This window comes from Mauremys reevesii, linkage group 2 (genome assembly GCF_016161935.1).
Source record: "Mauremys reevesii isolate NIE-2019 linkage group 2, ASM1616193v1, whole genome shotgun sequence".
Lineage (NCBI taxonomy): Eukaryota > Metazoa > Chordata > Testudines > Geoemydidae > Mauremys > Mauremys reevesii.
Genome location: NC_052624.1, coordinates 81,868,892 through 81,895,354, shown reverse-complemented (window position 1 = coordinate 81,895,354; position 26,463 = coordinate 81,868,892). Strand labels below are relative to the sequence as shown.

The 26,463-nt window shown below is 42.0% G+C and overlaps 2 protein-coding genes across 5 annotated transcripts in view; one reads left to right on the top strand and one right to left on the bottom strand.

Annotated features, from left to right (window-relative positions):
• ULK4 (unc-51 like kinase 4) overlaps positions 1 to 2,841 on the top strand; it is a 425,848-nt gene extending 423,007 nt beyond the window's left edge. For all 4 annotated transcript variants that reach the window (XM_039526400.1, XM_039526397.1, XM_039526398.1 and 1 more), the window contains one exon: positions 2,070 to 2,841. In XM_039526400.1, the coding sequence (XP_039382334.1) occupies positions 2,070 to 2,133 (64 nt within the window). In that variant the 3' untranslated portion in view covers positions 2,134 to 2,841. The remainder of the gene's footprint in view (positions 1 to 2,069) is intronic.
• A 4,152-nt stretch (positions 2,842 to 6,993) lies between these two features.
• CTNNB1 (catenin beta 1) overlaps positions 6,994 to 26,463 on the bottom strand; it is a 33,745-nt gene continuing 14,275 nt past the window's right edge. The window contains exons 2-16 of the mRNA XM_039524151.1: positions 19,388 to 19,447; positions 16,598 to 16,825; positions 16,133 to 16,386; positions 15,800 to 16,038; positions 15,513 to 15,714; positions 15,049 to 15,193; positions 14,366 to 14,469; positions 13,950 to 14,288; positions 13,315 to 13,473; positions 12,473 to 12,592; positions 11,782 to 11,932; positions 11,582 to 11,703; positions 8,374 to 8,434; positions 7,387 to 7,606; positions 6,994 to 7,115 (exon numbers count right to left, since the gene is read on the bottom strand). Of these exons, the coding sequence (XP_039380085.1) occupies positions 7,398 to 7,606; positions 8,374 to 8,434; positions 11,582 to 11,703; positions 11,782 to 11,932; positions 12,473 to 12,592; positions 13,315 to 13,473; positions 13,950 to 14,288; positions 14,366 to 14,469; positions 15,049 to 15,193; positions 15,513 to 15,714; positions 15,800 to 16,038; positions 16,133 to 16,386; positions 16,598 to 16,825; positions 19,388 to 19,400 (2,346 nt within the window). The 5' untranslated portion in view covers positions 19,401 to 19,447 and the 3' untranslated portion in view covers positions 6,994 to 7,115; positions 7,387 to 7,397. The remainder of the gene's footprint in view (positions 7,116 to 7,386; positions 7,607 to 8,373; positions 8,435 to 11,581; positions 11,704 to 11,781; positions 11,933 to 12,472; positions 12,593 to 13,314; positions 13,474 to 13,949; positions 14,289 to 14,365; positions 14,470 to 15,048; positions 15,194 to 15,512; positions 15,715 to 15,799; positions 16,039 to 16,132; positions 16,387 to 16,597; positions 16,826 to 19,387; positions 19,448 to 26,463) is intronic.

Sequence of the window (26,463 nt, the reverse complement as noted above, 5' to 3'; positions counted from 1 at the left end):
TAAAAGCAAAATCCTTTCAAATGCACAGCTGAGGACAAGAAATATTCTTCTAAGAATGCCGGCTGTCTTTCAGCTAAGGCTTAAAACTGAGGTCCTGACTGCTTCTGAAAAGTGCCTTGGCATTCTTTGTAAGGATAGAGGTGTTAATCCCTCCCAGTGGCCTGGTCAAATCCCAACACTCTACCTACCTAATTCCCCTTGCACTCTCAAATGGACATGTTTTTGTTCCCTTCTCCTTAAAATGTTTTTCACTGCTGCTGTGACCTGCTAGGCTGCATTTCACTGCTGGGTGAAATGGTTCCCATGTAAAGTTTATAGATGATTTTTTGCAATGCTTTGGGAATCTTCCTGGTGTCCTTTGTGCACATAAATGCAAGCTTTGTATGAGTCAATGTTGTAGGCTCTGTTTAAGGTGTGGAGTTATGAAAATTGGCCGCTCAACTCTATTGTGGAGTAAGTTGTATTATTTTTTGGAAGGGGGGAGATGTTTGGGGAAATGTAACAACCACTGGTACTGTGATGGAGGGGTTTGTGAAGTTGCGGGATAGAAATGGTGTGGAGAAGGAGACAGAACTTACCATAAATCAAGTTTTCAGAAATCTGCTGCCCCTCTTAGGTATTCAAGTGCTGAGTTGCATTTCCTATTAGCAACTGCATTACCAGGGTGAAATAAAATGGCAACTCCCCCTAAAAGAGACACTAGTGCCATCAGCTAAAGAGAGTCAAAAAAGCTAACAGAATGTTGGGAATCATTAAGAAAGGGATAAATAATAAGACAGAAAATATCATATTGCCTCTATATAAATCCATGGTACGCCCACATCTTGAATACTGCATGCAGATGTGGTTGCACCATTTCAAAAAAGATATATTGGAATTGGAAAATGTTCAGAAAAGGGCAACAAAAATTATTAGGGGTATGGAATGGCTGCCATATGAGGAGAGATTAATAAAACTGGGATTTTTCAGCTTAGAAAAAAGACAACTAAGGAAGGAGGGATGTGATAGAGGTCTATAAAATCATGACTGATGTGGAGAAGTAAATAAGTGTTATTTACTCCTCATAACACAGGAACTAGGGGGCACCAAATGAAATTAATAGGCAGCATGTTTAAAACAAACAAAAGGAAGTATTTTTTTACACAACGCAGTGAACCTGTGGAACTCTTTGACTAGGGGATGTTGTAAAGGCTAAGACTATAACATGGTTCAAAAAAGAACTAGATAAATTCATGGAGGATAGGACCATCAATGGCTATGAGCCAGGATGGACAGGGATTGTGTCCCTAGCCTGTTTGCCAGAAGCTGGGAATGGGCGACAGGGGATGGATCACTTGACGATTACCTGTTCTGTTCATTCCCTCTGAAGCACCTGGCATTGACCACTGTTGGAAGACAGGATACTGGGCAAGATGGAGCTTTGGTCTGACCCAGTATGGCCGTTCTTATGTTCTAAGGTCAAAGTAGCCCATAGCTGCAGTAACTGTTTCACTAGGCCAGCAGTGCTTTGTGTGGGGTGAACACTCAATCAGAGATTGGAAGACTATTAGCAGATTAGAGAGGTAGCTAACCACTGCACTCCCTGATAGAGGCAGTGAACTGGGTCGGAAACGTGCAGCACTATGTACAGCAAGAACAAATCTGCCTTTCCTGTAGCAGGTTAAAAAAAAAAGATGCTTCAGCAGCGCTGCCTCCATGTGCTGACAGACTCACTCTACCCCACAAGGAACGTGCATGTGGAAAGATGACAAAAATGTGAGGCATTTTTCCACCAAACTATTGAAGAAAATGTAATAATTACATCTTCCCTTTTTCAGAGTGAGACTTAGCAGGGCACCAAGCAAGCAGTTCTGTAAACATGAACTCAAGGGATCACACTGATATGCATGACTTGCTACATGTTGAAATATCCATAGTATCCTAACAGAAAATTGGTTTAGTTATCCAAAGTGGATTCCCTCATCAGGCACTTTCCAGCACAAGTGAAAGTCTCATGTGTAGGACAACTACAGAATTTAGATCAGGTGTTTTACCTTGAAGATTACTATCTTTGTTTTCTTCTTTCCCAGCTCTCATGCCGATATTGCTGTTGCTTCCTTGGCTTTTGAAATTCTTAGAACAGTTGGACGCTAAAAGATCAAGGCTACCAGATCAATCATCACTCCACAGTCCTGACTGCATGCACAAAACACTGGCATGGTGAATTCCTCAGTCTTGTTTTAGGATATTTATGAATGAGTGTTGTAGTCCGAATTCAATAAGAAATCTAATGTGTGTGTATGTATTTACTTTCTTATCTGTATAAGAATAAGGAAAAAGGGGGGAAAACTTGCTTTTAAAAGAATAAGTCCATTATCTTGCTTAAATTAGCACAACGTATGGTTTAAGGGGATTTTTTAAGTTTCCTACAGCCATGTATTGAAGAATATAAATTAGAAAAATTCCATTTCTTTCACAAATATGTTTAGGGGAGAAGCATTTTTCATTCCACCTGAATTGTGGTATATTTTCCAAGAATGCCTTAGCTGATCATCCTCATTTGACACATCACCTATAACAATCTGTAGAATACTTTTTGCACATGTAAAGTTTTCTGAAGTGCTTTGCAAATGTTAATGACTCAATCTGAAAACACTGCAGGGAGTTGGTATCATCCCCATTTACTGATGGAAAATGAGCACAGGGAGTAAGTGATTTCCAAATGTCCCACAGAAAGTCTGGGATGGAGCCAGGAACAGAACCCAAATCTTCTGGCACCCAGTCATGTAGTTTAAAGGCAATTTGCAAAACCAAATACAGTGTTCTGGTTAAAAGGGTACAATAAATGACTTTGCACTTCTATATTGCAGTGATTTCTGGTTAATAGTTGCCCTATACACAAGTCAACTTGTGGCACTTTTCTTAAACTATTTTGATGTATATTCCAGACTCTGTTTTGACTATAAGGAAAATATTGTTAATTAAAAAATTTCAAACTGAGACAGACCAAGCTGCCTCTAGGAGATTTGTTTGAATGTTCTCCCTCACTCTCCTACTTAATTCTTCCACAAAGTTGTGCTTGTTTTGACACATTTGCCACAGTAGTGATTGTAACCAATTACAAATTTAGCATTAATTTCACAGGAGGGTTAAATGCCTACTCTGACATTTGCCTGCAAAAGTAAAGCAGTAGGATAGCTACTGAATTTAGATGAGACATTGAAGCTTGATAGTAATTTTTTATTTTTACTTTTCATTAGCAGGTCTCATACTGATAGTGTTTCTTGGGCTTTGAAATTTTCTGAGTTGGACATGGAAAGATCAGTGCTAACAGAACAAGTATCACACTGTACAGATTGAAATCACTTTTTTTAAATTAACATCTTGTTTACAATGGCAGGAAAAGTTAAGAATATTGCATAAGTCACTCGATTTGTTTTTAGTCTAGTTCCTATTTAAGTGACTGGAAGTCCTTCTTTCAAAGGTACATGGTGACTATTGACAGACTAACTAGCCATAGTGCTTCATTAGTCTATATTAAAGGAAGTTGCCATTCCCAATGCTTCCCTCAGGGGTATCCTTAAGTACATTTTAAGCCCAGCCTTGGGTTCTAAATGTCATGACATCATGCTAGGGCATACATACCTGTCATGTATTGGTTGCATTAAATGCCTAGCATTTGAAAAATGGACTTGTTAGGTTCCTATTATGTTTCACTGGGCAGCCCTAGTAAATCAGTCGCACTAGGGTTTTTTTAACCTATGCTATTTTAGATGGGTATTAAAAGATTCTATAGAAAAGGTTATTTTCAAGCCATCTGATCAGACCTTACACTAATGTGCACTAGGCTCAAGCATTTTGTCAAGGTGGTGATTTGAGCCCTAGCTTGCAAGGAATGGCTTTTTCATCTCAGAATCAAGTTGAGTTTTTACTGCTGAAGCCTGCACTAGATGCTCCCAACCACAGGTAAGATTGAAACTGCTGTTTGGAGGTGTTATCCTAAATATGTTCTACTGTTTAAAAAAAAAAGTTTAATTGTGAGAGGAAGTGGCCTATTTTGTTAAACAAAAACCCTACAATAGTGACAGTTAAGGTTGCGTTACTGCATGCAACCAAAACTGTCAAAGCTTGGACATAGGCAGTTTGAAAGTGGAAAACTATAATTATGTGGGTGTTACACACCCTCTTGAACAGATACTTCAAGGTTTTTGCATTAAGCTCAGCAGGGTGAAGACAGAATTGGTGTCAGTTTATGGGGGATGTTATAGTCCTGTGTGCTGATCTTTGATACATAAAAAAGCCACATACTGTTAGGTTGTTTTTTTTTTTAAAAGGTACACATGTAAATTGGCATTGGGAGCTGGCAAGAGATGTCTTATGGAGTATATTAGCAACAGCATTGTAGGTAATAAGAGGTTAAGACTCCTATATTCCTTCCCCTATTTCCAGTTTTGGAGCAGGTCCTGCTGCAACCTTAAATGGGGCTTGCTAGTTGGACCCTTCTCTCCCCCCAACCCCCCTGCTTTTTTTTTGTTTTTTTAAAACACACAGTTAGCATACCACAGAGGCTGGCTTGCCACCCTCAGGCCAGCTGTAGTTACAGGAATCAGAAATTATGACACTGAAGCATAGCCTGACCCCCTGCAGGGGGGTAATAGGTAGTAACATTCAATAAATTGGCAACTTACTTTTAAGCAGAGGTAAAACATTAGGCAACAGCACCTCTCCATATTTAATTGTAGTCAACTGGAGGAAATCTTTTCAAAATAGTCCTGAGTGGCTGCAACCCCAGCATTCCATCAGCAGGTCTACCTACTAATGTGTCCCTTTCCTGACAGTGGATAAATTTTCCATCTCAACCTACCAGTAGGTGACAGATGCCCTCTTGTCTGACAAGGACTTGAAGGCACTCACTCTCAAAAGGCACAAGCTATAAAAGGTTGTGTTAAAGAGCTAGACTTACACAGAAAGTGGTCACAAACATCCCCTTTGTGTAACACATCCTTGGTATGTTACCCCTGAAAAAAGTTGATATTCCTCTCTAAAGTTGGTTTTTAAAAACAAAAAAACTATCCCTCACTTTAGGTCACTGGCAGACTAGGGGTTGAAACCATGCAAACCCTTTAGCTTAGACTTAGCCCTGAGGTATGAGATTGCTAACTTCTTGTCATTTTACATGCTTTTAATGGCTAGTAATTAACTGTACCCCTCCAATCAAAAAGCAAGCTTACTACCAGTACAGCTCTAGCTTTAATTAAGCAAAAAGAGTAGAGCATTCAGCAGTTTACACTTAACTCACTTGTAAGGGAGGATGCACACCCTTAGTCAACAGTAAGAAACTAGCACCTGTGTTCATAAACCCATTTGTCAAAGTAAGATCTGATCCATCTTGCTCAAGCTACACAAAGTTAAGAGGGGTATTTAGTGTAAAATGTTTTGCTGACTCCACAGTAGGAAGGGAAAAAATGTACATACTTGGGGGAGGAGGGTGTCCTCATGTATGTGCTGTAGCTGGGAATGGTGAGAATTGCCACAATAGCAAAGGATGTGGTCTGATGCATTGGCTATGAAAATATTTTTTAAAAAGTGTTTTAACTCACCATCTTTGAAAAATTTTACTTGGAAAAGTTAAAGTTTGTGTTACAGAGAAAAGTTATCCTCATAAGAGTTTGCTCCACCATAAGGGGAAGCAAATATCTAAATTCAGATCAAGGCAGAGGTATAATTAGGACACATTTCTTCCCTTGAATGAGAGCACTCCTGCTCTAGTGTTCAGTTAATGCTGTAGAAAAAAAAAAAAAAAACACATTGAGAATATCCCTCTTAGATGGTACTTGCTTCTTGGTGTAGGCAGTCTATATTTCTCTGAAAACAGTGCAAGAGTGGCAAAGCTAGCTTTTAGTCACAGACCAAATGGTTTGTGGGGCTGGCTCAGTTCATTTAGCAGCATTGTGCCTTTGTAACACACAGCACATGAAGAATTGCAGATTCTATTTGCCAGAGCAAAGCAATTAAAAAGAAAGCCAGGGGTGACTGGATACTTGTTTCAGGGTTGATGCTGGTGTTAGTGTTATAGTATATACAGGTATCAAGATCAGGTGTAATTGTGCAGTGGTAAGTTAAAAACTTTCAGGGGAGTATTGCAAATAGAATTAGAATAGGGTGACTAAGCAAACTAAAAATATCTGATTTGGTCAGCAGCACAGGTTTCCTCTAAACTGAGGAGACTACTGAAGTTGCTTATTTTTTGTATAGTAAGGGTAGCATGGCATAAATCAATCAAAAATAAGTCAACTTGCTGCATGAAGTTAGTTTTGTAGGGAAAAAGTCACCATACAGATGTTATGTATTTCCCATTTCAAATAAATGGAGACAGCTGAGTGAATTAAAAGTTTACTTTAATTCTTAACCATTTTATAACTGCTTTTGCTCATGAAGCATCTGTATCACAGCAGGCTACAATAACTTTGGGATAAAAGGCAACTGGTAAACTGTCCAATACACGGTTCCAAATAAACAGTTCTTACTGGCCCCTACCCAGACACATCCCAGATAAAGTTTTTGATCAAAAACATGAAATAGATCCACCTGCTTATTTTAAGCATATTAAAAAGGAAACTAATTGGACCATTTCTATTTCTCTATTTTATACAAAAAGGCTACACAATGTTACACTTTATTCAGAATACAATTAGTGATTATGAATTAGTGTTCTACACCATTACTCAATCCTTAAAAGTTAGAAACTGCTGTAGCATATTCACTATAACTTAACACTACAAGAGACTTAAAAAAACCCTACCAGTTACAGCAAAAAGAAAGAAGTCTACTTTCAAAGCAAGCAAGGTCAGTACCATTACAGAAGTTAAAAAAAAATTTAACAAGCAAGGCTAAGGTTTGATAAATTCCATCTTGATTCTTTCTTGTGCATTCTTCATTTCTGAGTCACTCCCAAAATCCATTTGTATTACTCCTCGACCAAAAAGGACCAGAACAAAAAGTTTACTTCAATTGTTCCCATAGGAAACTCAGCTTGGTTAGTGTGTCAGGCACTTTCTGAGATACTAGCCCACCCCTCGAGCCCTCTCAGCAACTCTACAGGCCAATCACAATGCAAGTTCATTCAGACGATACAGCTGTGTAGGAAGAAAAACAAAACTGTCAGTGCTGTAGAGTTATTTGCCCACATGTTAAGACTGCATAAAGCTGGAGCACAAGACACTGAAGTTAGTCACTTCCACACTTCACAGCAGGAGTCAGTTCAAGTGCACAGAAAGTATGAGCTTCAAGATACTCAAAGTTCAGTATTTTGAGAAGAGTTGGACCCATTTAAGCCATTCCCTCCCTGCCAACCAAGTCCTCAGTTCAGAAGGTTGTTTTATTCCAAGTTGAGTTTGAGCTTCTTACCTAAGGACGATTTACAGGTCAGTATCGAACCAGGCCAACTGATTACTGTCACCTGGAGGCAGCCCATCCATAAGATCCTGGGCATGTCCCAGATCTGGCAGCCCATCAACTGGGTAGTCAGCACCGGGGTGGTGGCCACCCATTTCATGCTCCATCATAGGGTCCATACCCAAGGCATCCTGACCATATCCGCCAGAGTGGAAAGAACGGTAGCTAGGATCTAAGAGTTAAGGGTGGCAGAGGGGGGGAGGGAAAAAAAAGCAGAATGTTAACTGATGTTAGATGCATCAAAAGCTGCAAATATGAGGGTGAGAGAAGATAGTTGTAGCCATCTAGTTTCTTCTAGTTCAGCCAAACTGAACACACAAATTTATTGCTTGGTCTAATAGCTGACTGTATGAGACAGCCTTTCAGTGTGGCTCTGCAGGCAAAGCATACTGCAGTCAAAAGCATGAGCAAATTCCAGCCAAGCCATTAGTCGACATAAACAGTACTGAAACCCAACACAGCAATACTGCAAGAGAACAAGCCTGCTAACTGCAGATTTGCTTCTTATGTGGCTAGTCAAAATGGCTTATAATCCTTAAAACAGACATGATGATAGTGTTCTTCAAATCTGTACAGACTATCAGGGTACAAGCACCACACTGTTTTAAAGGAAAACTGCAGTTTAATTCATATTTAGAATAAATGGGAAAGGTCAGAAATACTCTTCGAGAAGATGTGCTGGGAAGTCTCAATGAGCAAGGACCACCAATTTCTGTTTGAGAACAGAACTCCCAATGAATCAGACCTAGAATGTTGCAGAGCTAGTTATTACTTGCTATTCAGGATGGCAGTTTCCCATCTCACTGCCAATTTGAAGTACTGAAGCCACTTGAGAAAAGCAAATCACATCTCCTGTATTACTTGCAGTTCTCCTTTAAGGGCACTGAATTTAGCCAGGCTTAAGTTTATTAGGCAATGAGGGAAATGGAACAGACATACCATCTGGACGGTATCCAAGAGGCTCTCCCTGGGCACCAATATCAAGTCCAAGATCTGCAGTCTAAAAGTGGTGTGGAGAACAAGAAAGGAAGGCAAGTTAAAATTATTCAGTGACAGGCTTTCATCCATCAGTTGTACCACATGAAGGCATTTATTTTAGACCCAATATTTAGGTTTTCCAGAGTTTTCCAAATTGGACATCACTGTAAGCTGGATTTCAGACACTCCTGTGTTTACCACAAATCCTACAGCAAAGCTTTGCTTAGAGCCAGAAAACAAGCCCTATAATTTGAGGGCCATCTAAGGGCTTGTCTATGCTATGGAGTTAGTGGCATAACAGCAACCCCCATAGCATAGATGCACACTACAGCAACAGAAAAGATTCTTCCATTCTATAGCAACTCCATCTCCCTAAGCAACGGTGGCTAGGTCAAACACAAGAAAGCCAAGCTTATTGAAAGCAAGGTCTACACTGGGGTTTAGGCTGGCATAACTGCAATGCTCAGGAGCATGAAAAAAAAAAATTGTTTACACCCCATAGCAACATAGCGAAATCAACTTAAGTACAGACCATGCTGAAGATGGACCTTTAACTGCTAAAACTGTTTGACAACCTATGAATAATACACACTATAGCAGAATGCAATGACCTGCAGATTTGATACTATTTGGTTACAGAAGGCCTACAAACAGAAGAGGTTTGCTACTTTAAATGAACAAGTAGTAATTTAGTGGTCAAAGCCAGAGGTTCTCAAATAGTGGTCTGTGGACCACCATTGGTCCATGAGGTCCATTCAGGTGGTCTGTGGATAGTTCCCTTTAAGTGTGCAACTGGGTGGCTGCACATGAGGGAATGAAAGGCCACCCACCTAATTATTGGAGCCATGCAGGTGTGGCTCCACTAATTAGGTGCCTGGACCCTGGAGAAGATGCACATGCAAGAGGAGGGTGGTGGCCGGAAGAGGAGGAGGAGAGGAGGAGGAGGAGAATAGGGAAAGGGGGCATTGGAGTAAAAAGAGGGGGTGGGGGGGGAAGTACGACAATGACGGGCAGTGGGGGCCCGAGAAAGATGACTTCCCCAGCTCCAGGGCTGCAGCTGCTGGAGAGAGGACCCCCCACCCTGCTTCCCAGCCCCAGCTCAGTGGCTGCCATAGCAGGGGGGAGAGGGCACTTCCATTGCATTAGAAAGGTAAGACTACTGATATTAAAAAATAGGCTTTTATTTGCATAACAAGTTTTATATAGCGTTTTTATCCAAAGCTCTTTACAATAGTTAGCTAATAGTACAAACAGCATTTGGAAAGATCATTAAGTGGTCTGCCGAGACCCTCAGCAATTTTCAAGTGGGCCCTGGGGGAGAGGGGGGGGGAAGAGGAGAGAAGGAGCACTTGAGAACCACCGGTCTAAGCCATAAGATCTTCAGTGACCACTCAAGATTATCCCATACCAGGATCACAGAAGAGCCTTGTCTGAATTTGTCCCTTCTCCTTACAGAGGGATCAACTGCAGTATAAAGAATCTCCTTTACTGCAGATTCAGTGTTGTTTCTCCTTTGCTCTAGCCTTGAGCACTGTATTGCTTGGGGGGAGGGGGAAGAGGAGAAAGGAGGAGGAGAAGAAAGTCTTCTTTTGGGCAGTACCATCTAGAGAACTGTCAAGCTTCTTCAGGACCACCCATGCTCCCCTGTCCTTGAACAGTCAAGACTGCTTCCGATTGTGTGCTATACACCGCCCCCCCCCCCGGGGCCAGGTATCAAAAATCATTGGAATTATTATATCTAGAAACTCATTTGAAACCCCAGATAGACATTTCCTGATCTACCTGCATAAGACGATGTGATCAGGTTTCTCTTTATTTCTTTATGGCTTGTGGACTCCTCTGTGCCAACCCCAGATGCTTTTGTTTTGCTTATAACCTTTAAGCTGGACCTCAAGAAACTATTATTGATGGTTAATTGTTGATCTTTTTAAATCTAGCAATAGCTTAAATTCCCAGAAGTATTTTTTTTTAAATAAACAAAATTTTTTTTTTTTTTATAAGAACAAAATTGGATGTGTCCCCCCCAAGAGGTTTGTGCATGTTTGATTAGCTGGTTGCAACAGCTGATTGCCTTTTTCTTCTGAGCTCTTCCCCAGAAGGGGGGGGGGGAGAGAAGGGCTTGAGGGTACCCCACAGGAAGGAATTCTGAAGTGTGCCACCCTGGGTTCTCAAGGGGGTTTTGCAGTTGGGTGGTGGCAGCATCTACCAATCCAAGGTCAGAGAAAAGCTGTAACCTTGAAAGTTTACTACAAGCCTGTAGTGGCAAGTATTAATTTAAGAGTCCTTCCGGGCCCCCACCTTCTGCACATGAAGTGCCAGAGTGGGGAAAAATCAGCCTTAGCAGCAGCAAAAGCCATGAAGAACCCCAAAATAAGGAACTTTAACATGCCACTCACTTGTTCTGAACAAGCCTTTAAAATAGAGAAAGTGTGTGTGGGTGACACTGTTCTATTTGAAACAATATTTATGTGAAATGTGGTACTGAGACAGAGCACTCATCCCAGTCCTCTGTAAGTGAATAATCCAGAGGAACTAAAGCCACCAGTTTTAGGACAAGAACTACAGCTACACTAACTACCAGATCTAAATTGTGCAATGTAACTAAAATGCTCTGCCCCTAACAAGAGGAAATAAAGTCAATAAGTACGCCCAGCATGGCCAAATTGTTGCAGCTTGTACAGTTGGCAGAAGCAATTTTTGCCAAGAAGTTATTTGACCTAAACCACGAAGTAGAATAGACCAAGAAAGGAATTACATAACCGGTAAAGATTTTTTTACAAAAAAATGTACCGAGGCCTTTAGAATCATCTGGCCTGACAATATCCCTTCAAGGTATACCTACGGAAGCAAAGACTGAGTCAGTTGCTTCATTAGTGTTTCTCAAAAGAAACAGACCAAGGGGGTGATAATTCCAGCTGTGTGAGGGACGGGGGGTAAAAAACCACTACACACACAGGGTCACCACAGTATGCATACTTAAGCCTTTCCTCTTTGGAAAAACACAACCTGCTCTTGGATGTGCTGTGCTCAGACAGGGGTAATGCAGCCTGGTCCTGAACAGTCTAGAAGGCTCTCCAGTAGCCAAAGGGAGAAAAATCTGATGGCATCAGGAAGATCACATGGGAGTGAAGCTTTTTATAGGATTAGGAACAAACTGACACTAACTCACCTCATTCCAAGCCATTGGTTCAGTTCTGAAGAGAGAGCTCGTCAACTCAACTGAAAGCCGTTTCTTGTAATCTTGTGGTTTGTCCTCAGACATTCTGAACAGCACTGCAGCTGCATATGTTGCTATTGAAAGCAAGCAATAGATTTTAGTTGAGCCCTTGTCATTGCAATGATTAAGCTTTCCTATTTCTCTCCACTTACCAACACCTTCATTTCTAGAGTGAAGCAGTTCTGTTAGAGGAGCAGTTGCTCCCTCGGCTTCAATGGCTTCAGCTGCCTCCTTATCTTGAGCCAGTTCACAGAGTACTCCTGCAGCTACTCTCTGGATATTCTCAATGGGAGAATACAGCAACTATAAACCACACAAGTATGTCAACGTAAGTGTTTGTCCTCAAAATGGCATGATCAAAGCCCAGCTACAGAATTAGAGACTAGAGGTAACTAGTCATTAGTGCTACTAAACAAAGGGGTCTAACCAATTTGATAAGCCAGTCTCCTCTCCTCAGCAATAAGTAGCTAGCTTAATATCAATACTGAGCTAAATCTTGACAAGGCTGGAGGTGCAAGCTGTCTTTAGCAGACTGCAAGAGGGAGCAAGTTCCAGAGCCAAAGTTCACTTCAAGGAGGTGAGCCAGGCAACAGAACAAAGTGAGTATTCTGGCAGAATGCAGCCACCATGCCACTCTAATAGAAGGCCTCATGATGTATCTGGTTCCCTGTTAGTCAGGAGTCCTGGGATCATTTCCTTCGTCACTCAGGCAACTGATTTGGGCTCATTCAGTACAATGCTGAACTGATAGGACATTATTTTTAATGTTGGATCTGGCCCAAGGCTTCTCTCATGCCAGGAAGACAACTCTCAAACGCAGGCATTTCAAAAGATATCACTTACCTGCACAAATAGTGGAATGGTATTTAGACCCCTGATTACAATTCGATTGTGAACATCTCGTGCAAGGATATGAAGGGCTCCAGTACAGCCTTCAACTATCTCCTCCATACGCACACCCTCCTGTATAGGGAAATATACAAACGCATAGTACTGCACTTTTAAGAGGGACACCATTTTAAACGGTAAGGATATTGCGTTTGTGCATTAATTCCCTTATCTTGGTAGATAGTGATAGAGGGCAGGGGGAAGAGAATAGGTATATACAGAACCTCTGTAACTTGAAGATTCTCCAATTAGAAGTGTTTTGTGTGCACTCAAGTCCATACACAAGTCAGAGTTATACAATGTTTCAGATTCACTTTGGTGCATTGTGTGCGCATAGTTCTGGTAAGACAAGATTGTGGAGTAGCAGGCGGTGTCCCTACCTCTAGTTTGCTAGAAGAGAATCTCTACTCTTCCCCAATTAGGGAACAGGTGTGTTGTCTACTCCTAATAACCTTACACTAAGGTCTCTTGCTCAGTAAATGAATTAAACTGGCTCTCCCAGACTCCCCATGGATCCAATATTGGAGAGCCTCAGCTTTAGGGGAGACTGTCTGGACAAGGGGTGCGAGCACGTACATGACACTTATCCAGATTTGTCCAAAATGCTAGTTGGACTGCAGAAAGTAGGTGCTTGTAACAGACTAATAGTGAATGTTAAGATTCATTCACAGCGAGTCATTAAGATTGTAGAAACCCCCCATTTTCTGCTATGCTTAGACATTTAAGCAGCATGCCTTGACTTCTAAGAGGGAAGCATCCCCAACAGTGTCTTGTTTTGCAACTCTCTAATAACATACCACAAACTGCTGTTGTGTTCCACCCATAGATGTGCGACGCTGGGTGTCCTGATGTGCTCTAACCAGCAACTGAACTAGCCTTGGAATGGCGCCTTGTTCACGCAGGGGTGCATGATTGGCTGGACAGAGAGCAAGATTGCGGATCAGACCAACAGTAGCCTGCAATTGGGAAGAAAAAAAATTTACTGTAGTTCATCTTAATTCTGATGTTGTAGCAAGCAAATCCCTGCAAGAGCTAGCTTCAAGCTAAAGGCCTTGTCTACACTGCCACTTACAGCACTGAAACTTTCTTTGCTCAGGGGGTGTTAAACACCTGAGCAATGCAAGCTTCAGCACTGTAAAGTAGCAGTGTAGATAGTGCTCCAGCCCTGGCAGTTATTCCCCTCGCAGAAGTGGTTTTATTACAGCACTGGAGCAGTGACACTGTCTGTGTAGACATTCCCTAAGGTTAGTCTTCCCACCCATCCTAGACATGGGTTACCTGGATGTTCTCCTGTAGCTTACCTTGAAGACAATATTCAAAGCAATCTCAAAACTCAAGTGTCAATTACACCACATTTTACTAATATATTGTTCACTTCACTAAACATGTTACTAGAGATGCAACAAGTGCCATCTTAAATTTATATGTTTACCTTGATCAGGGGCCAGTGAGATGGTGGGTGCAAGAGTTTAACCACCACTGGAAGTCCATAGTGAAGACGTACTGCATTTTGTGCCATCTCAGCTTCCTGATGTCTGCTAGTGAGGTGACGAAGTGCACAGATAGCAGGTTCTGTGATGTCTTCCCTGTCACCAGCCCGAAGAACAGTGCGCACAAGAGCCTCAATACCACCAACTTGGCATACCATCATCTTGTTCTTATAGTTGTTGCAGGTGAGGTTAGAAAGGATGCCAGCTGCACAGGTTACAACATTGATATCGTCTGACCCTAGAAGCTGAACAAGGGTTCCTAGAAGACCTTCCATGCCCTCCTGTAGAGAGGGAAGAAAGTGTTGTAAATCAACAGCAAGTGTTGCTTGTGTTCTTGATCCCTAGCAAAACCACTTACCTGCTTAGTTGCAGCATCTGAAAGATTTCTGAGAGTCCAAAGACAGTTCTGAACAAGACGTTGGCTTGGATCTGTAAGGTGGAGTCCCAAAGCCTGCATCCCACCTAGAACAAGATGCAAGTTAACACTGAAGCGTTAAGCCTGCAGCCTTTCAGAGGCAGTAGTTCTATAGATCCTGATCTTGCAAAGGGCTGAGATGGAGAGCATGTTCAAATCCACCTGAATTTAAGGAGGTAATGGAAGGCACTCAGACTTTAAGGTATCTTCTACCTCCACTGCAACAGTGAAGAGTTTGCCACAAGTCTTAAGTCTCCTTAAGCAGTGTCCATATACTTAACCGTAAGTCTTCAGCCACTTCAATTTTGGCAGACAATGTACTATATGCTCAGAGTTCATTTATGACAAATGTCATACAATTAAATGACTGAGCAGTTGTCTTGTGAATGTGGGGAGATCAAAGCTATACAGTGGTTTACTAGTATTCAACTATGTTGGTGGCTCTTACAAGACAGCTACATCTCTAGTCTAAGCCACTAATTTTAAGGGGATGTATTTACACATTTAGTTTGTGTAATTCTTTCTAAAACATCAATTCTTATCCTTGTGGGGTGGCACGTATTGGTACTAGAGTGCAATACACACATGCAGCTATTAGCATGGGTACAGCTAATCTTAACACTTACCAGCTTCAACAATAGCAGGTTTGTTACTAGAGCAGACTGAGAGCACCTTCAGCACTCTACTTGTGGTCCACAGTAGTTTCTCATATGTGTAGGTCCTCATTATGTTTACTAGAGCCTGGGGTCCACCACTAGCCAGAATAATCAACTGCAAAGGAAGTTGTATTTAGAGCTTAAGATGAAAGTTATGACCCCTTCTTTCCATTGTCATTCACTCAGTCTCCACATGCATGGGCAATAACCTGGATGGCTAGTGGTCGTTCAATGGCCTCAAAGTGCTTCAGCAAGGGTGACAAACAATGTCATCTCATTGTTACCTGTCCTATCTTTTCACCTCTAGATGTGGTTGGTTCCTACATGCGAAGGGAGACGTATCCTCCATAATGACATTAGTGTCATATGTCTGACAGCTCAGAGACTGACCGTTAGTGAATCTGCTCATGAAAAAGTTGGATGCATTCATTTACCTTGCTTTCTTGATTGCCATAAGCTAAAATCTGAAGGCAATCTGTTGTGATGGCCAAGAATTTAACATTTGTCTTGTTGAGCAAGGCAACCATTTTCTGCAGCCCACCAGCTAGACGGACAGCCATTTTGGCACCTTCTTGATGCAACAGGAGGTTATGCAGAGTAGTTATAGCATAGAACAGCACAGAGTCCACTGGGGAACTAAAAAAAACCAAAACAAAAGGAAGTGAGCACCTACACCTATCGGTATTAATACAGGTGAGTATTGCAATGATACACCACATACCCAAGCATTTTAACCAGAGCAGGAATGCCTCCCGATTTGAAGATGGCCAACAATCCTTCACGGTGATGCGAGAGGTTGTGTAGTGTACCTGCAGTGCAACGGGCTGTTTCCACATCATTTGTATTTTGCATGGTACGCACAATAGCAGATACCATTTGAGGAGAGCGCATGATAGCATGGCGAGAGGCTTCCTTTTTGGACAACTGATGAACCATAACTGCAGCCTTGTTCACCACCACCTATATGAAATATGAAGCAAGCTTTTAGTTTTAGCCAGTCATTTTAAGGACACCTTGCAAATTGGCTACACTATGCTAGAGCATACACATATACCTGGTCCTCATCATTCAACAATTTGGTCAGTTCTGGGATGGCACGAGTTGCAAGTTCTGCATCATCTTGATAATTTATCAAGTTAACGACAGCATGTTTTAACATCTGGGATGGCTCAGCCAGGCGCTGCACATTAGTTGGATGAGCAGCATCGAACTGTGTGGAAGGGATCTGCATGCCTTCATCCAGTGTTTCAGGGAACATAGCTGCACGCACTCTCTGTGCTCTAGTCATTGCATACTGTCCATCAATGTCTGAAACAGAGGTAAGAATTGACTTAATGGACTTTGCTTAAGACTGGACAGATAACTAGCATAGAAAGAGTAGGAAGTCTAGCAAGACAAGGGACATCAGTCAACTTAATACTTAAATTTGTAGAATTAAGCAATCTTGATTTTACTAGATGAGTGTCAGTTTGCAAGTCATTCAAACAAGTTAATATAACAGAATGGAAAATTTCCTTACCAGCTACTTGCTCTTGGGTAAAGGACTGAGAGAAACCCTGCTCCCACTCATACAAAACTTGGGTGGTGTCAACATCGTCCTCTTCAGGATTCCCCTTGCCACTCAGAGAGGGAGCTGTTGTTGTGGCACCAGAGTGGATACCAGAGTCAAGATAGGATTGCTGCTGCCAGTGGCTGACTGCTGCTTTTCTATCTGGCTCCATTGCCATATCCAATTCCATCAAGTCAGCTGTAAGTAGTAAGTGTTGAATATGTAGATCACTTGTTTATTAGGCAATTTTAGTCCTAAGAAGATGCAGCATGAATTGTAACAACTTTGAATTTATTGGAAAAAGCTGAAACAGTTGCTTCAAACTATGAGTTTTTAACTTTATGCCAGTTCAGTTACCTGGAGACCCAAGCAGAACATTAAGCAGAAAGACACAATCCCAACAGAACTGGGCAATAAAAAACTCTTGTTGGTGCATCCAGGACATAGGGATTCATTCACCAGTCTTGTGCCTTTTTGGTGGGGGGAAGGGACCTTGTTGGCACTCTGGCCTGGTCTACACTAGGCGTTTAAATCGGTTTTAGGAGCGTAAAACCGATTTAACGCCGAAACCGTCCACACTAGCAGGCACCTTATATCGATTTTAATGGCTCTTTAAACCGGTTTCTGTACTCTCCTCCCCAGAGGAGTAACGCTAGGTATCGGGTATTAACATAATTTATTAGTTTAGTGGGGCTGATGATCGGGCTTATTGGCCTCCGGGGCTACAGTGCAGTGCACAGTGTGACAGTGACAATCTGACTCTGGATGCAGTGGTCAGGTAACAGAGGTAAAGCAAAACTTTGAATTTGTTTTTTTTTGAATTTCCTGGAGCTGCCCACGGCGCTCGATCCGAGCGAAAAATTAAATCAAAAAAAAAAAAAAAAAAAAAAAAAAAGATGGCATGGATATGGATGATGCAGATGAGGCAGGCGTTCTATCCCCTCCGTTATCCGTCGTTAAAAATCCTTAAAAAATTTCAGACAGAGCCAGACAGGCAGAGCGCAGCACAGCGCGTAGCGGAAAGCGCGTGAACAAAAAGCCAAAAAGAAAATGGATGATCATGGACTGGAGACTATTGACTATCCCTGAATCAGTTCCTGCAGCTTCTTTGAATTTTGTGGCTTCTGGCTGAGCTCCAAATGCTTCTCAACAGTCAAACACAGTGTGTCGGTCCAGCAGGCCCCACCCACCCCCCCACCCACCCCCCCACCCACCCCAGAAAAAAGGTAAAAACCTCCCTCTTTTCTTTATTTCAATATCCTTGCTGAATGCTGCATGCTGCAGATAGACAGCGATGCAGCACACTCCAACACACCTCCCCCCCCATCCGTCATGCTGATGATGGTAAAGATGATCCAAATCATCATCATCATCATCAAAATCTCATCAATGAAAAAAATGAAATCTATGATCAAATGATGGCTGATGGACTGAAAGACAAAAAGTGATGGTCCTGTCCCTATGGGCCAATTTTCTGGTGGATTTTTGGGGTGGATGGGGGTGGGTGGATGGGGTATGCACCATCCTCATCATAACCACAGGGGGCTGGCCTCATCAGCCCCCCCCCAAAGATTCCATGTAAAGGTTGCCCCAGTGGACTGATGTTCTGCTCCACACTTTCTCTACTCTCACTACTGCTTCTGGTCTGTACTGTATGCTGCCTTGCTGGCTGCCTTCCAACACTCAGTCACTCTTATTGCCATCTCTTCTTATTCATGCATTCTTGTCTTATTCCTGCACACACACAACAAGTGGGGCAAGGAAGGAAAGAACATGGGGAGGGGGGGGAAACAGGTGGGGTGTTACAGGAGCATACAGCAGCAGCAATGTACATAATACACAGATAATTTCTCTCTCAGGTGTCTAGCACACAGGCCAGAGGCACTCACTCTCTATTGATTCAGTAGATATTATTAGGCAGAGATATTGGAAGGAGGGATTGACTTTTTTTGCTATTCCAATCTTTGCTGACTGGCTAGCCCCTGGCTGATCGGCCAGGGCAGCCAATGGATGGAGCCATGGGTACAAAATGATGTTTAAGGTACAATGGCTATTAACCACCCTGGCTTGTTGCGCAGCTAATGATACTGGCAGCAAATGCAACATCCTCAGTTTCATGGTCATGCTCAGTTATCATCCATGGTTCCAATTTATGGAAGGGCTTGGAACTGCTGTCATGCATGCTGCGCAAAAGCAATGCTGAGCAAGCGCTGCTGTGGCTGTAGCTGCTCTGAATCGCTGTCTGTGGCATCGCATCAAGTACACATCTGGTGAGATAAAGTAGCATGCCAGATTATGCTGCTCAAGCATCCAATATGATCCATGCCAGGAATCAAAAAGAAAAAAGAGGTGCGAAGGCACTTGCTTTCCCAGACGAAAAGGAACCCCCACGACATTTACCCAGAACCACCGCAGGATTCAAATTTTTGGGCGGGGATCTCAGGGGCCGGAGGGGGAGCTGGGGAGGGGGGAAGGCTGGAAGAACTATAGGGATGCGAAGAGCTAGGGACAGTACACTACTCAGAAAGAAATCGCGCCCTCAGGGCCCTTAGACTGAGAGGAAAGCATGTCTACAGGTTTGTGCTCTTCCTAAAGAGCAATTTTCCATGCACGAAATATTTAGCAGTAGCTGGAACAATTACAGTCCCAGAGTGATAAAATGGGAAGAAAAAAAGAGCTAAAGGGCTAGGCCACCCCTCCCCCCCAAATATTTGTCAAAGCCAAGCAAAGTTCAGTCTGAGTGTGATATGTTAGATATACCTTGGGTTGCCATGTTCCTTGCTGGGCTCCCAGAACTGTAGCCTGCAGAACTTCAGAGACCTTAACCAGAAAAAACAAAAACAAAAAACCACACAAGAATTACAAACTTGCTAGTTTTGGTTAGTTTCTAGTAAGAGAAAGGAGTTCAAGTTATGGGATCAGCCTAGGATGTTAATGCTGTATCTCAGTCTACAGGTTAGGAGACACATCATCAAGACTGTACACAATGCACCCAATTACTCATTAGCAATCCCGCTCATCTAGAAATGGAAACATCAGGGACTACACATCCAGGCTTCTGCTAGCAATCTCAGAATATTTTCTCTTAAAAATCCAAGAGGAAAAGCATGGAGGACAGGGTTGAAGCCATTTTCTGCATTTCTCTATTCCTTAGCTATAAACTGGAACCAGATTAACATCATCCTTGGGGAAGGGGGGGGGGGGGTAGAAAGAAGAGTACTTGGGCACCTTTCCAGCTCTGAACCTAAAGCCACTATGTAAGCCTTAACCCCAGTAAGGCTGTAGACCTGGAAAACGCATAGACCCACTGTAAGCCATCATTATGCAAGGCTACTAGTGGCCCACTGGCCATCCTTCACCACTATTCCACAGGTGGAGAAAAGCCATTAACTGCATCCCTAGGACACCCAGAGACTTCCGCACTCCGGAATACCCAACTGATCATGTAAGACAAGTCTGAGTCTGCTGTGTGCCACGGAGTAGCACACAGATTTATGATTTAATCTGTTCCTACTGCTCACTCCCCACCTCAATTTCGTTTGCTAGGAAAACAAGTTTGATAGTGGACAACTAGAAGAAACTTGCATGAAAATTAAATGCTGAAGAATCACAAACTAATGTTTAAATTCTCGTTTCTGAAGTTAGTCAAGACAATTCTTGATCTAGACCTCAATTCTAACAAGGCTTGAAACATTAATGTCATGAAGAGAGTTGACTGAATATGAACTAGACATGCAGCTAAAGTCCTCACTAGTTGAGTTTGGCATAGTAAGATTTACCCACCCAATAGCTGCTTGCACTGCTCCACAATTCCCATCTGCCAGTTTAAATTAGCTTCCCCACTTGTCAGGCAGCCATCTAATTCCTGAAGTGTAGATAAACTTATTTGGCAGTCAATCACTGAACTGTTTTTTCCAATCTTATTCATGTGGGTAAAGCTACTAAGAACACTTCTGTTTGCCACAAGAGATTGGAGGAGCTATTTCACTCTTCAATTTGCACCACTGTCTAATATTGAAAGATTAAGATGAATAGGTCTGGCTATGCTTTAAATTCAGTTTTAAAAAAGTTTAAAAACCCACTAAGCCAGTTTTGTCTAAAACATATTTTACAGTATACAAGTTGAAGAAACTTTACCTTATGATCGCCATTTAAAAAAACCACTTAAATTAGCTCTTAGAAGTAAATCCTATCCTTACTTCAGAAGCAGATGGTCACCAAAAGTGATTACACTGAACATAGCACCAACTTTTCAAAAGAGTAATGCAATTCACAGGAACCAAAAATGGTAGTCTACATCAGGGGTTCTCAGCCTTTTCTCTCTGAGGCCCTCCCACCAGCATGCTATAAAAACTCTACAGCCCACTTGCAGCACGACGACTGGTTTTCTGCATATAAAAGCCAGGGCCTTTGTTAGGGGGTAACAAGCAGGGCAACTGCCTGGGGCCACAGGGGCCCCCAGGAATCTAAGCTGCTCAGGCTTTGGCTTCAGCCCCATGGGGTGGGGCTTCAGATTTCTGACCTGGGTCCCAGCAAGTCTAATGCTGGCACTGCTTGTGGCCCCACAGAGGGCCCCAAACCCCTAGTTGGTCTACACTACTCCTAAATTATTCAAAACACATCACTGGCTCCTGGAATTCAACCCTATTAACTCTGATGCAAGTTGAAGATAAAATTAAGTTCTAAATATACACTCTTGAAAGCACTGTGCTTTCAAATATTTGTTACAGCTAAGCACAGTGTTATGTAGGTATCACCAATGGCATAAACAAACCTGAGCACTAAACCACCGTACATTTTGCTTTCCTCTGATCAACTGCTACACATGAAACCTCTGTTTTGCATTTGGTGAAAATAGTATTTTTAAACTTCCCTGGACAACTAATGCTCAAGTATTTTACAAAGATGAAGTTTCTTCAACTGCATGCAAGAAAGCTCCCACAAAAAGGGAGCTTCACAGCCTCTGCCTTCTGCCAGATTCCCCCAGCCAAAGTAAAGCTTCTATGTTACAGGAAATCCACTGTTCTGATGTTGCATAGCATTTTGGTATGTGTTCAGACTTATTTCCAAAAGACAAGAATAGAAACTAAAATACAAGTTAAGCCAGAATGACTAGCCCAGCAACACAGTCTCATTTTCCATCTAATATATGTTCAACATAGATCAGAGGTTCAAGTCAAACCATCTACAAGTAAACAATCAGGAAATATGTTCAAGATTTAAAAAAAAAACTGCTGGCAAATGTACTTAACCAGTCAAGAACACTAGTGGTGAGCAGCTGCAGCATGTTGGGCCTGTTTTATTGAGGCAACTTATTACCTCAAAGTCTTTGACTACCAGGCAATGTGTCCTTACAATTTCATTTAATAAGGAGTTGAGAAAGATTCAGGAAAGCAAAAGCAAGACAGGTGGCTGCAGTGTAGAGTGCATGCTTATGCATGCTAGAATTTTATATTGCATAAGCCTACATAAATGTATAGTATAACTAAGTTAGTACATTGGTATGTATTTTGCTGATCACTTCTAAAGTTTAACTGGCTCTGATTTGCTCCAGTTAGGACTAGTTTTCTAGGATGTGCCAGCAGCCAAGATGTTCTACCGAAGATCTTTAAGTTACTTTGTTGCAGATCTGTCCCAACTTCCTCCTACTAAAACATCTTTATCAGGAGATATTTTCACCTACTAAATTAGTTTATCATATACTTGAAACTGATACAGAATGGAGTTTCTTCTGCAAAAATCAGATAGTCTGCCCAGGCTAGAACTGTCCCCCCTTCGTTAGTTTAAACTACAGTTAGAGGCAACAGGTCAGGCAGCAAAAAGCCCTCTTTGCCCCCCCCAAATTATATTAAATGTCCATGAATCATTGCTGGTAGTTAGTAGCTACAGCAGTTAGCATGAAGTGCTGAACCTGTTATAGAAAGACAGCGTTGGCAGTCTTGGCTACCCAAATGAACAATCCTCTGCTGACAGCCTGGTTACCACCCTGGGTTCTGCAAATGAGTCTTTATTTCAAGCTATGGGATAAGACACACAAGAGTTCACCACCTCATGTATTGCTTTAGCATTGATTAACCTCCAGGCTCTTTCCCCTGCAAAAGCACAGAGATGCTATTGTCCATCTTTGCCCAGAATGCATACCACTTAGTATTTGGTAGGAGGTGGCGGCCTAAGGACACAGCCCAGTTGAGTTATCCTTGTGGAAAATCCCTTGATTTTACTACATTGTGCTGTTCATGCAGCAGTGCCCTAAGAGCCTTATTAATGGGCTAATCAGTATTATGAACTAGTTACAGAAACATGGTTTTGCTTTTTCATATAGATAAGGCCTTGAAAGTTTGGCAACATGCTACTGCTCAGAGGCAATCGGCAAGAAAGTTTTGAACTAGAAGCCCATCTTCCAAGAATTAGGATGGATTAACCTTTACCATTGCAAATCTGAAATGCATAAACATGGAATCTTTCCCCCCTACCTTTGTCTTGTCCAGTTAGATGAACAGCTCTGTGCCAGTTTGTAGTGTCTAGCACAAAAATTAGTCTTCGTTGTTTGCCCCAGGCACTACTGTAAAAACATTTTGCTTTTTAAAAAAAAAGAGACAGCAGCTGAATTAAAGCAGAAAGTGTTGACCATTAGTGAGCTAACATTACCATTCATTTTTGTATCTAGAATTTTGAAGTCTTTTGTACTATACCCCCTTTTAATTGTTGTGCTAAAAAAGAAACCAGGTAGTTTAACAGATTTTTAAACAAGGTATTTAGGCATTGCTACCCACAGCACTGCAACACTCAACTGATTTGAGACCTAAATCCCTAGGAAGAGGGCTTAAGCTCCTAAGTTAATTACACACTGCAATAGCAGCAATGCCTAAATAACTAAAAATCTAGGCCTTTGTCCATCTCAAGAGGACACGGAGGGTTACTGAGTTTAGAGTAAGTTCAACTAGCAAGGGTACTGACAGTTTGAGCATAAAGGTAAGGAAGATCAGACCTGCAGTTTGAACAGTTAAAATGCTTGAGTTTTAGCTATATCCATCCTACAGTCTAGGCAGTGATTTAGTCTTTTGTTTTTAGTTGGTGTGCAGTTTTAGAAAAAAAACTATATCATTGCAAACTACTAAATTGCACGATGTTTTTGCTCTATTCTGACTGCTCTACAAGACAGCCATTTCAACTATGGAAGTTCCCTCCACTCTTAAGAATCATTAATGCAGCTCTACACAACACATTGCTGTTAAATAGTCTTTGCTTCCAAGTTTCAGCCATATGGGACCAAAAAATGGTTGTGACAGTTGGTTGAACTAGTTACTGTGCATTCTTTATACAGTAACTCCTCACTTAAAGTTGTCCTGATTAACATTATGTTGCTGATCAATTAGGGAACATGCTCGTTTAAAGTTGTGCAATGCTCCCTTCTAAGTCATTTGGCAGCCATCTGCTTTGTCCACTGCTTGCAGGAAGGGCAGCCCATTGCAGCTAGCTGGTGGGGGCTTGGAACCAGGGTGGACCAGCAGCTCCCCTATCAGCTCCCTGCTCCCCCAAGTTCCCTGTGCTGCAGCTGCCCGGCAGGCTATGAATCAGCAGTTCAGCTGTCCCTCCCCCCACTGCCATGTGCTGTTCCCAGAGACTCCTGCTTGCTGTGCAGGGAGAAAAGGGGGCTAATGTCAGGGTGTCCCCCTCTCCCTGCACACCCCTTCTCCATATAGAGCAGGGAGGACACGGACACACACACACACACACACACACACACAGCACTTGGGGCAGCAGCTGCTGTCTCAACTTCCTGATCCACTTAAAAAAAATGCACTTAAGAGTGGTTCAGCTTACTTAAAGGGGCAGTGTGCATTTCTCTCCCCCACACAAGGTGGGAGTCTGTCTGCTATGCTGTCTCCCCTCCCTCTTGTTTGTGCTGCTGTGATGAGAGGCTACATTAACAACCATGTGTTAACCCTTGAGGGCTCAGCCAAGTGCTAGTTAATCATTTAGCAGCAAGGCATTCCCTGGGAAATATCCCTCCCTCTTCCACCCTCTAACTCAGGGGTAGGCAACCCATGGCACGGGTGCCAAAGGCAGCATGCGAGCTGATATTCAGTGGCACAAACACTGCCTGAGTCCTGGCCACTGGTCCAGGGGGCTCTGCATTTTAGTTTAATTTTAAATGAAGCTTCTTAAACATCTGAAAAACCTTATTTACTTTACATACAATAGTTTAGTTATATATTATAGACTTGTAGAAAGAGACCTAAAAATGTTAAAATGTATTACTGGCACGCGAAACCTTAAATCAGTGAATAAACGAAGACTTAGCACACCACTGCTGGAAGGCTGCCGACCCCTGATCTAACTTCACCACGTCAACCAAGCTGCACACTTATAGCTGTGAACAGTATTAAGTTATTTAAAAACATATGTATATCTACATAATATATAGTTTGTCTGGTGAAAAGATTTCCCTGGAACCTAACCCCCCTTTATTTACATTAATTCTTATGGGGAAATGGGATTCGCTTAACATAGTTTTGCTTAAACTACAACGTTAAGCAAGGCGTTACTGTACATCCAATTCTAAAAATATTTTATACCAATGTGGGTTGCTATGTAAAATTTAGAGGGAAGTGGCATGCACTCCTATGCCGAGTGTAGAGGATCACCACAACTGAAGCTGAATGAGTCAATCTTGTTTTGAATGCTTCCAAAAGGTTAAAAAAAAAAGTTATTCCTGGTTACTTCTTCCCCTATTTTCCTCAGGAATTTTAGTGAGCAACAAATCAATCCTACAAGTTGCCATTCTACATCAAGAGATCCTGTTTGGACAGCAGATGCTCCCACCAGCTACTTCAAACCTAGTGTCACTGAGTACAGACAGCTAGTGTCAATGAAGCTCAACGGTATGAGACCATTTCATCACTCAATACAAACTTCAGTCATTTCCTACTAATAGCTAGTGTCATATTAAACTGGCATACAGGCAAGCTCTTTAGTAACACTTCCCAATAATCTTATTGTATTCCAAGTGCTGAATATTCACAAGTTTAGTTTTTCCAAGTGTGATGTTCTGTACTGACTTCTCTGTTGGTTGTCCACTAAAGTAGTATGTTCCACCAGGAATTACAGGACATTGATTCAAAGGCTTTTTTGAAAAAAGTTTGTCACTACCCTAACGTTAATCAGTCTTCAGTTTCATTTCTTTCCCTGATGAATATTTCTCAGTCTGAGCAATGACAGGACCAGTCAGTTTTACTTTGTGACTACAGGAGAGATATGCATACCATTCTCACACTATAGGGTTTCCTAGGATGTACCACACCTTGAAAGCTCCACGCTCGCCTGCCCTTGTGCAACATCCCTCTTTAGGACTACAGCAATTGTTTACATGGAATATACAGAATTCAGTGTACTTCTAGCTGTCCTTAATACCCTACAATGTGTAAAGGCATTTTTAAGCTTACAATTAGTTAGTAATTCAAGGTCTACCTAGCCTCAAAAACTTACAGTTAGAGAGCTAGTTTGATACTATGCAAGGTTAAAAAAAGGAATTTTAGTCAGAGGATAGTAAGATTTTTGTACCTACTCAGTCCTCCTGCCCTTTCAATTCCAGCCTCTGAGACCACCTCCCAAGTTTTCCAGCATCAGTATTCCAAAAGGTACAGAATCCAAGGACAATCTCTTGATTCCCCCCCCCCCCCCATGCCTTAATGTCAAGATAGCAGAGGGACACATCCAAGTATTTTCCTCCACCCTTAGCAGATCACCTTTTAACAAAGAAAAGGTTTCATCTGTTTACAGGAAGTATGACAAGTGTTTTATTCAGAAAGTTTAGAGACTTCCCCAAAAGTCAT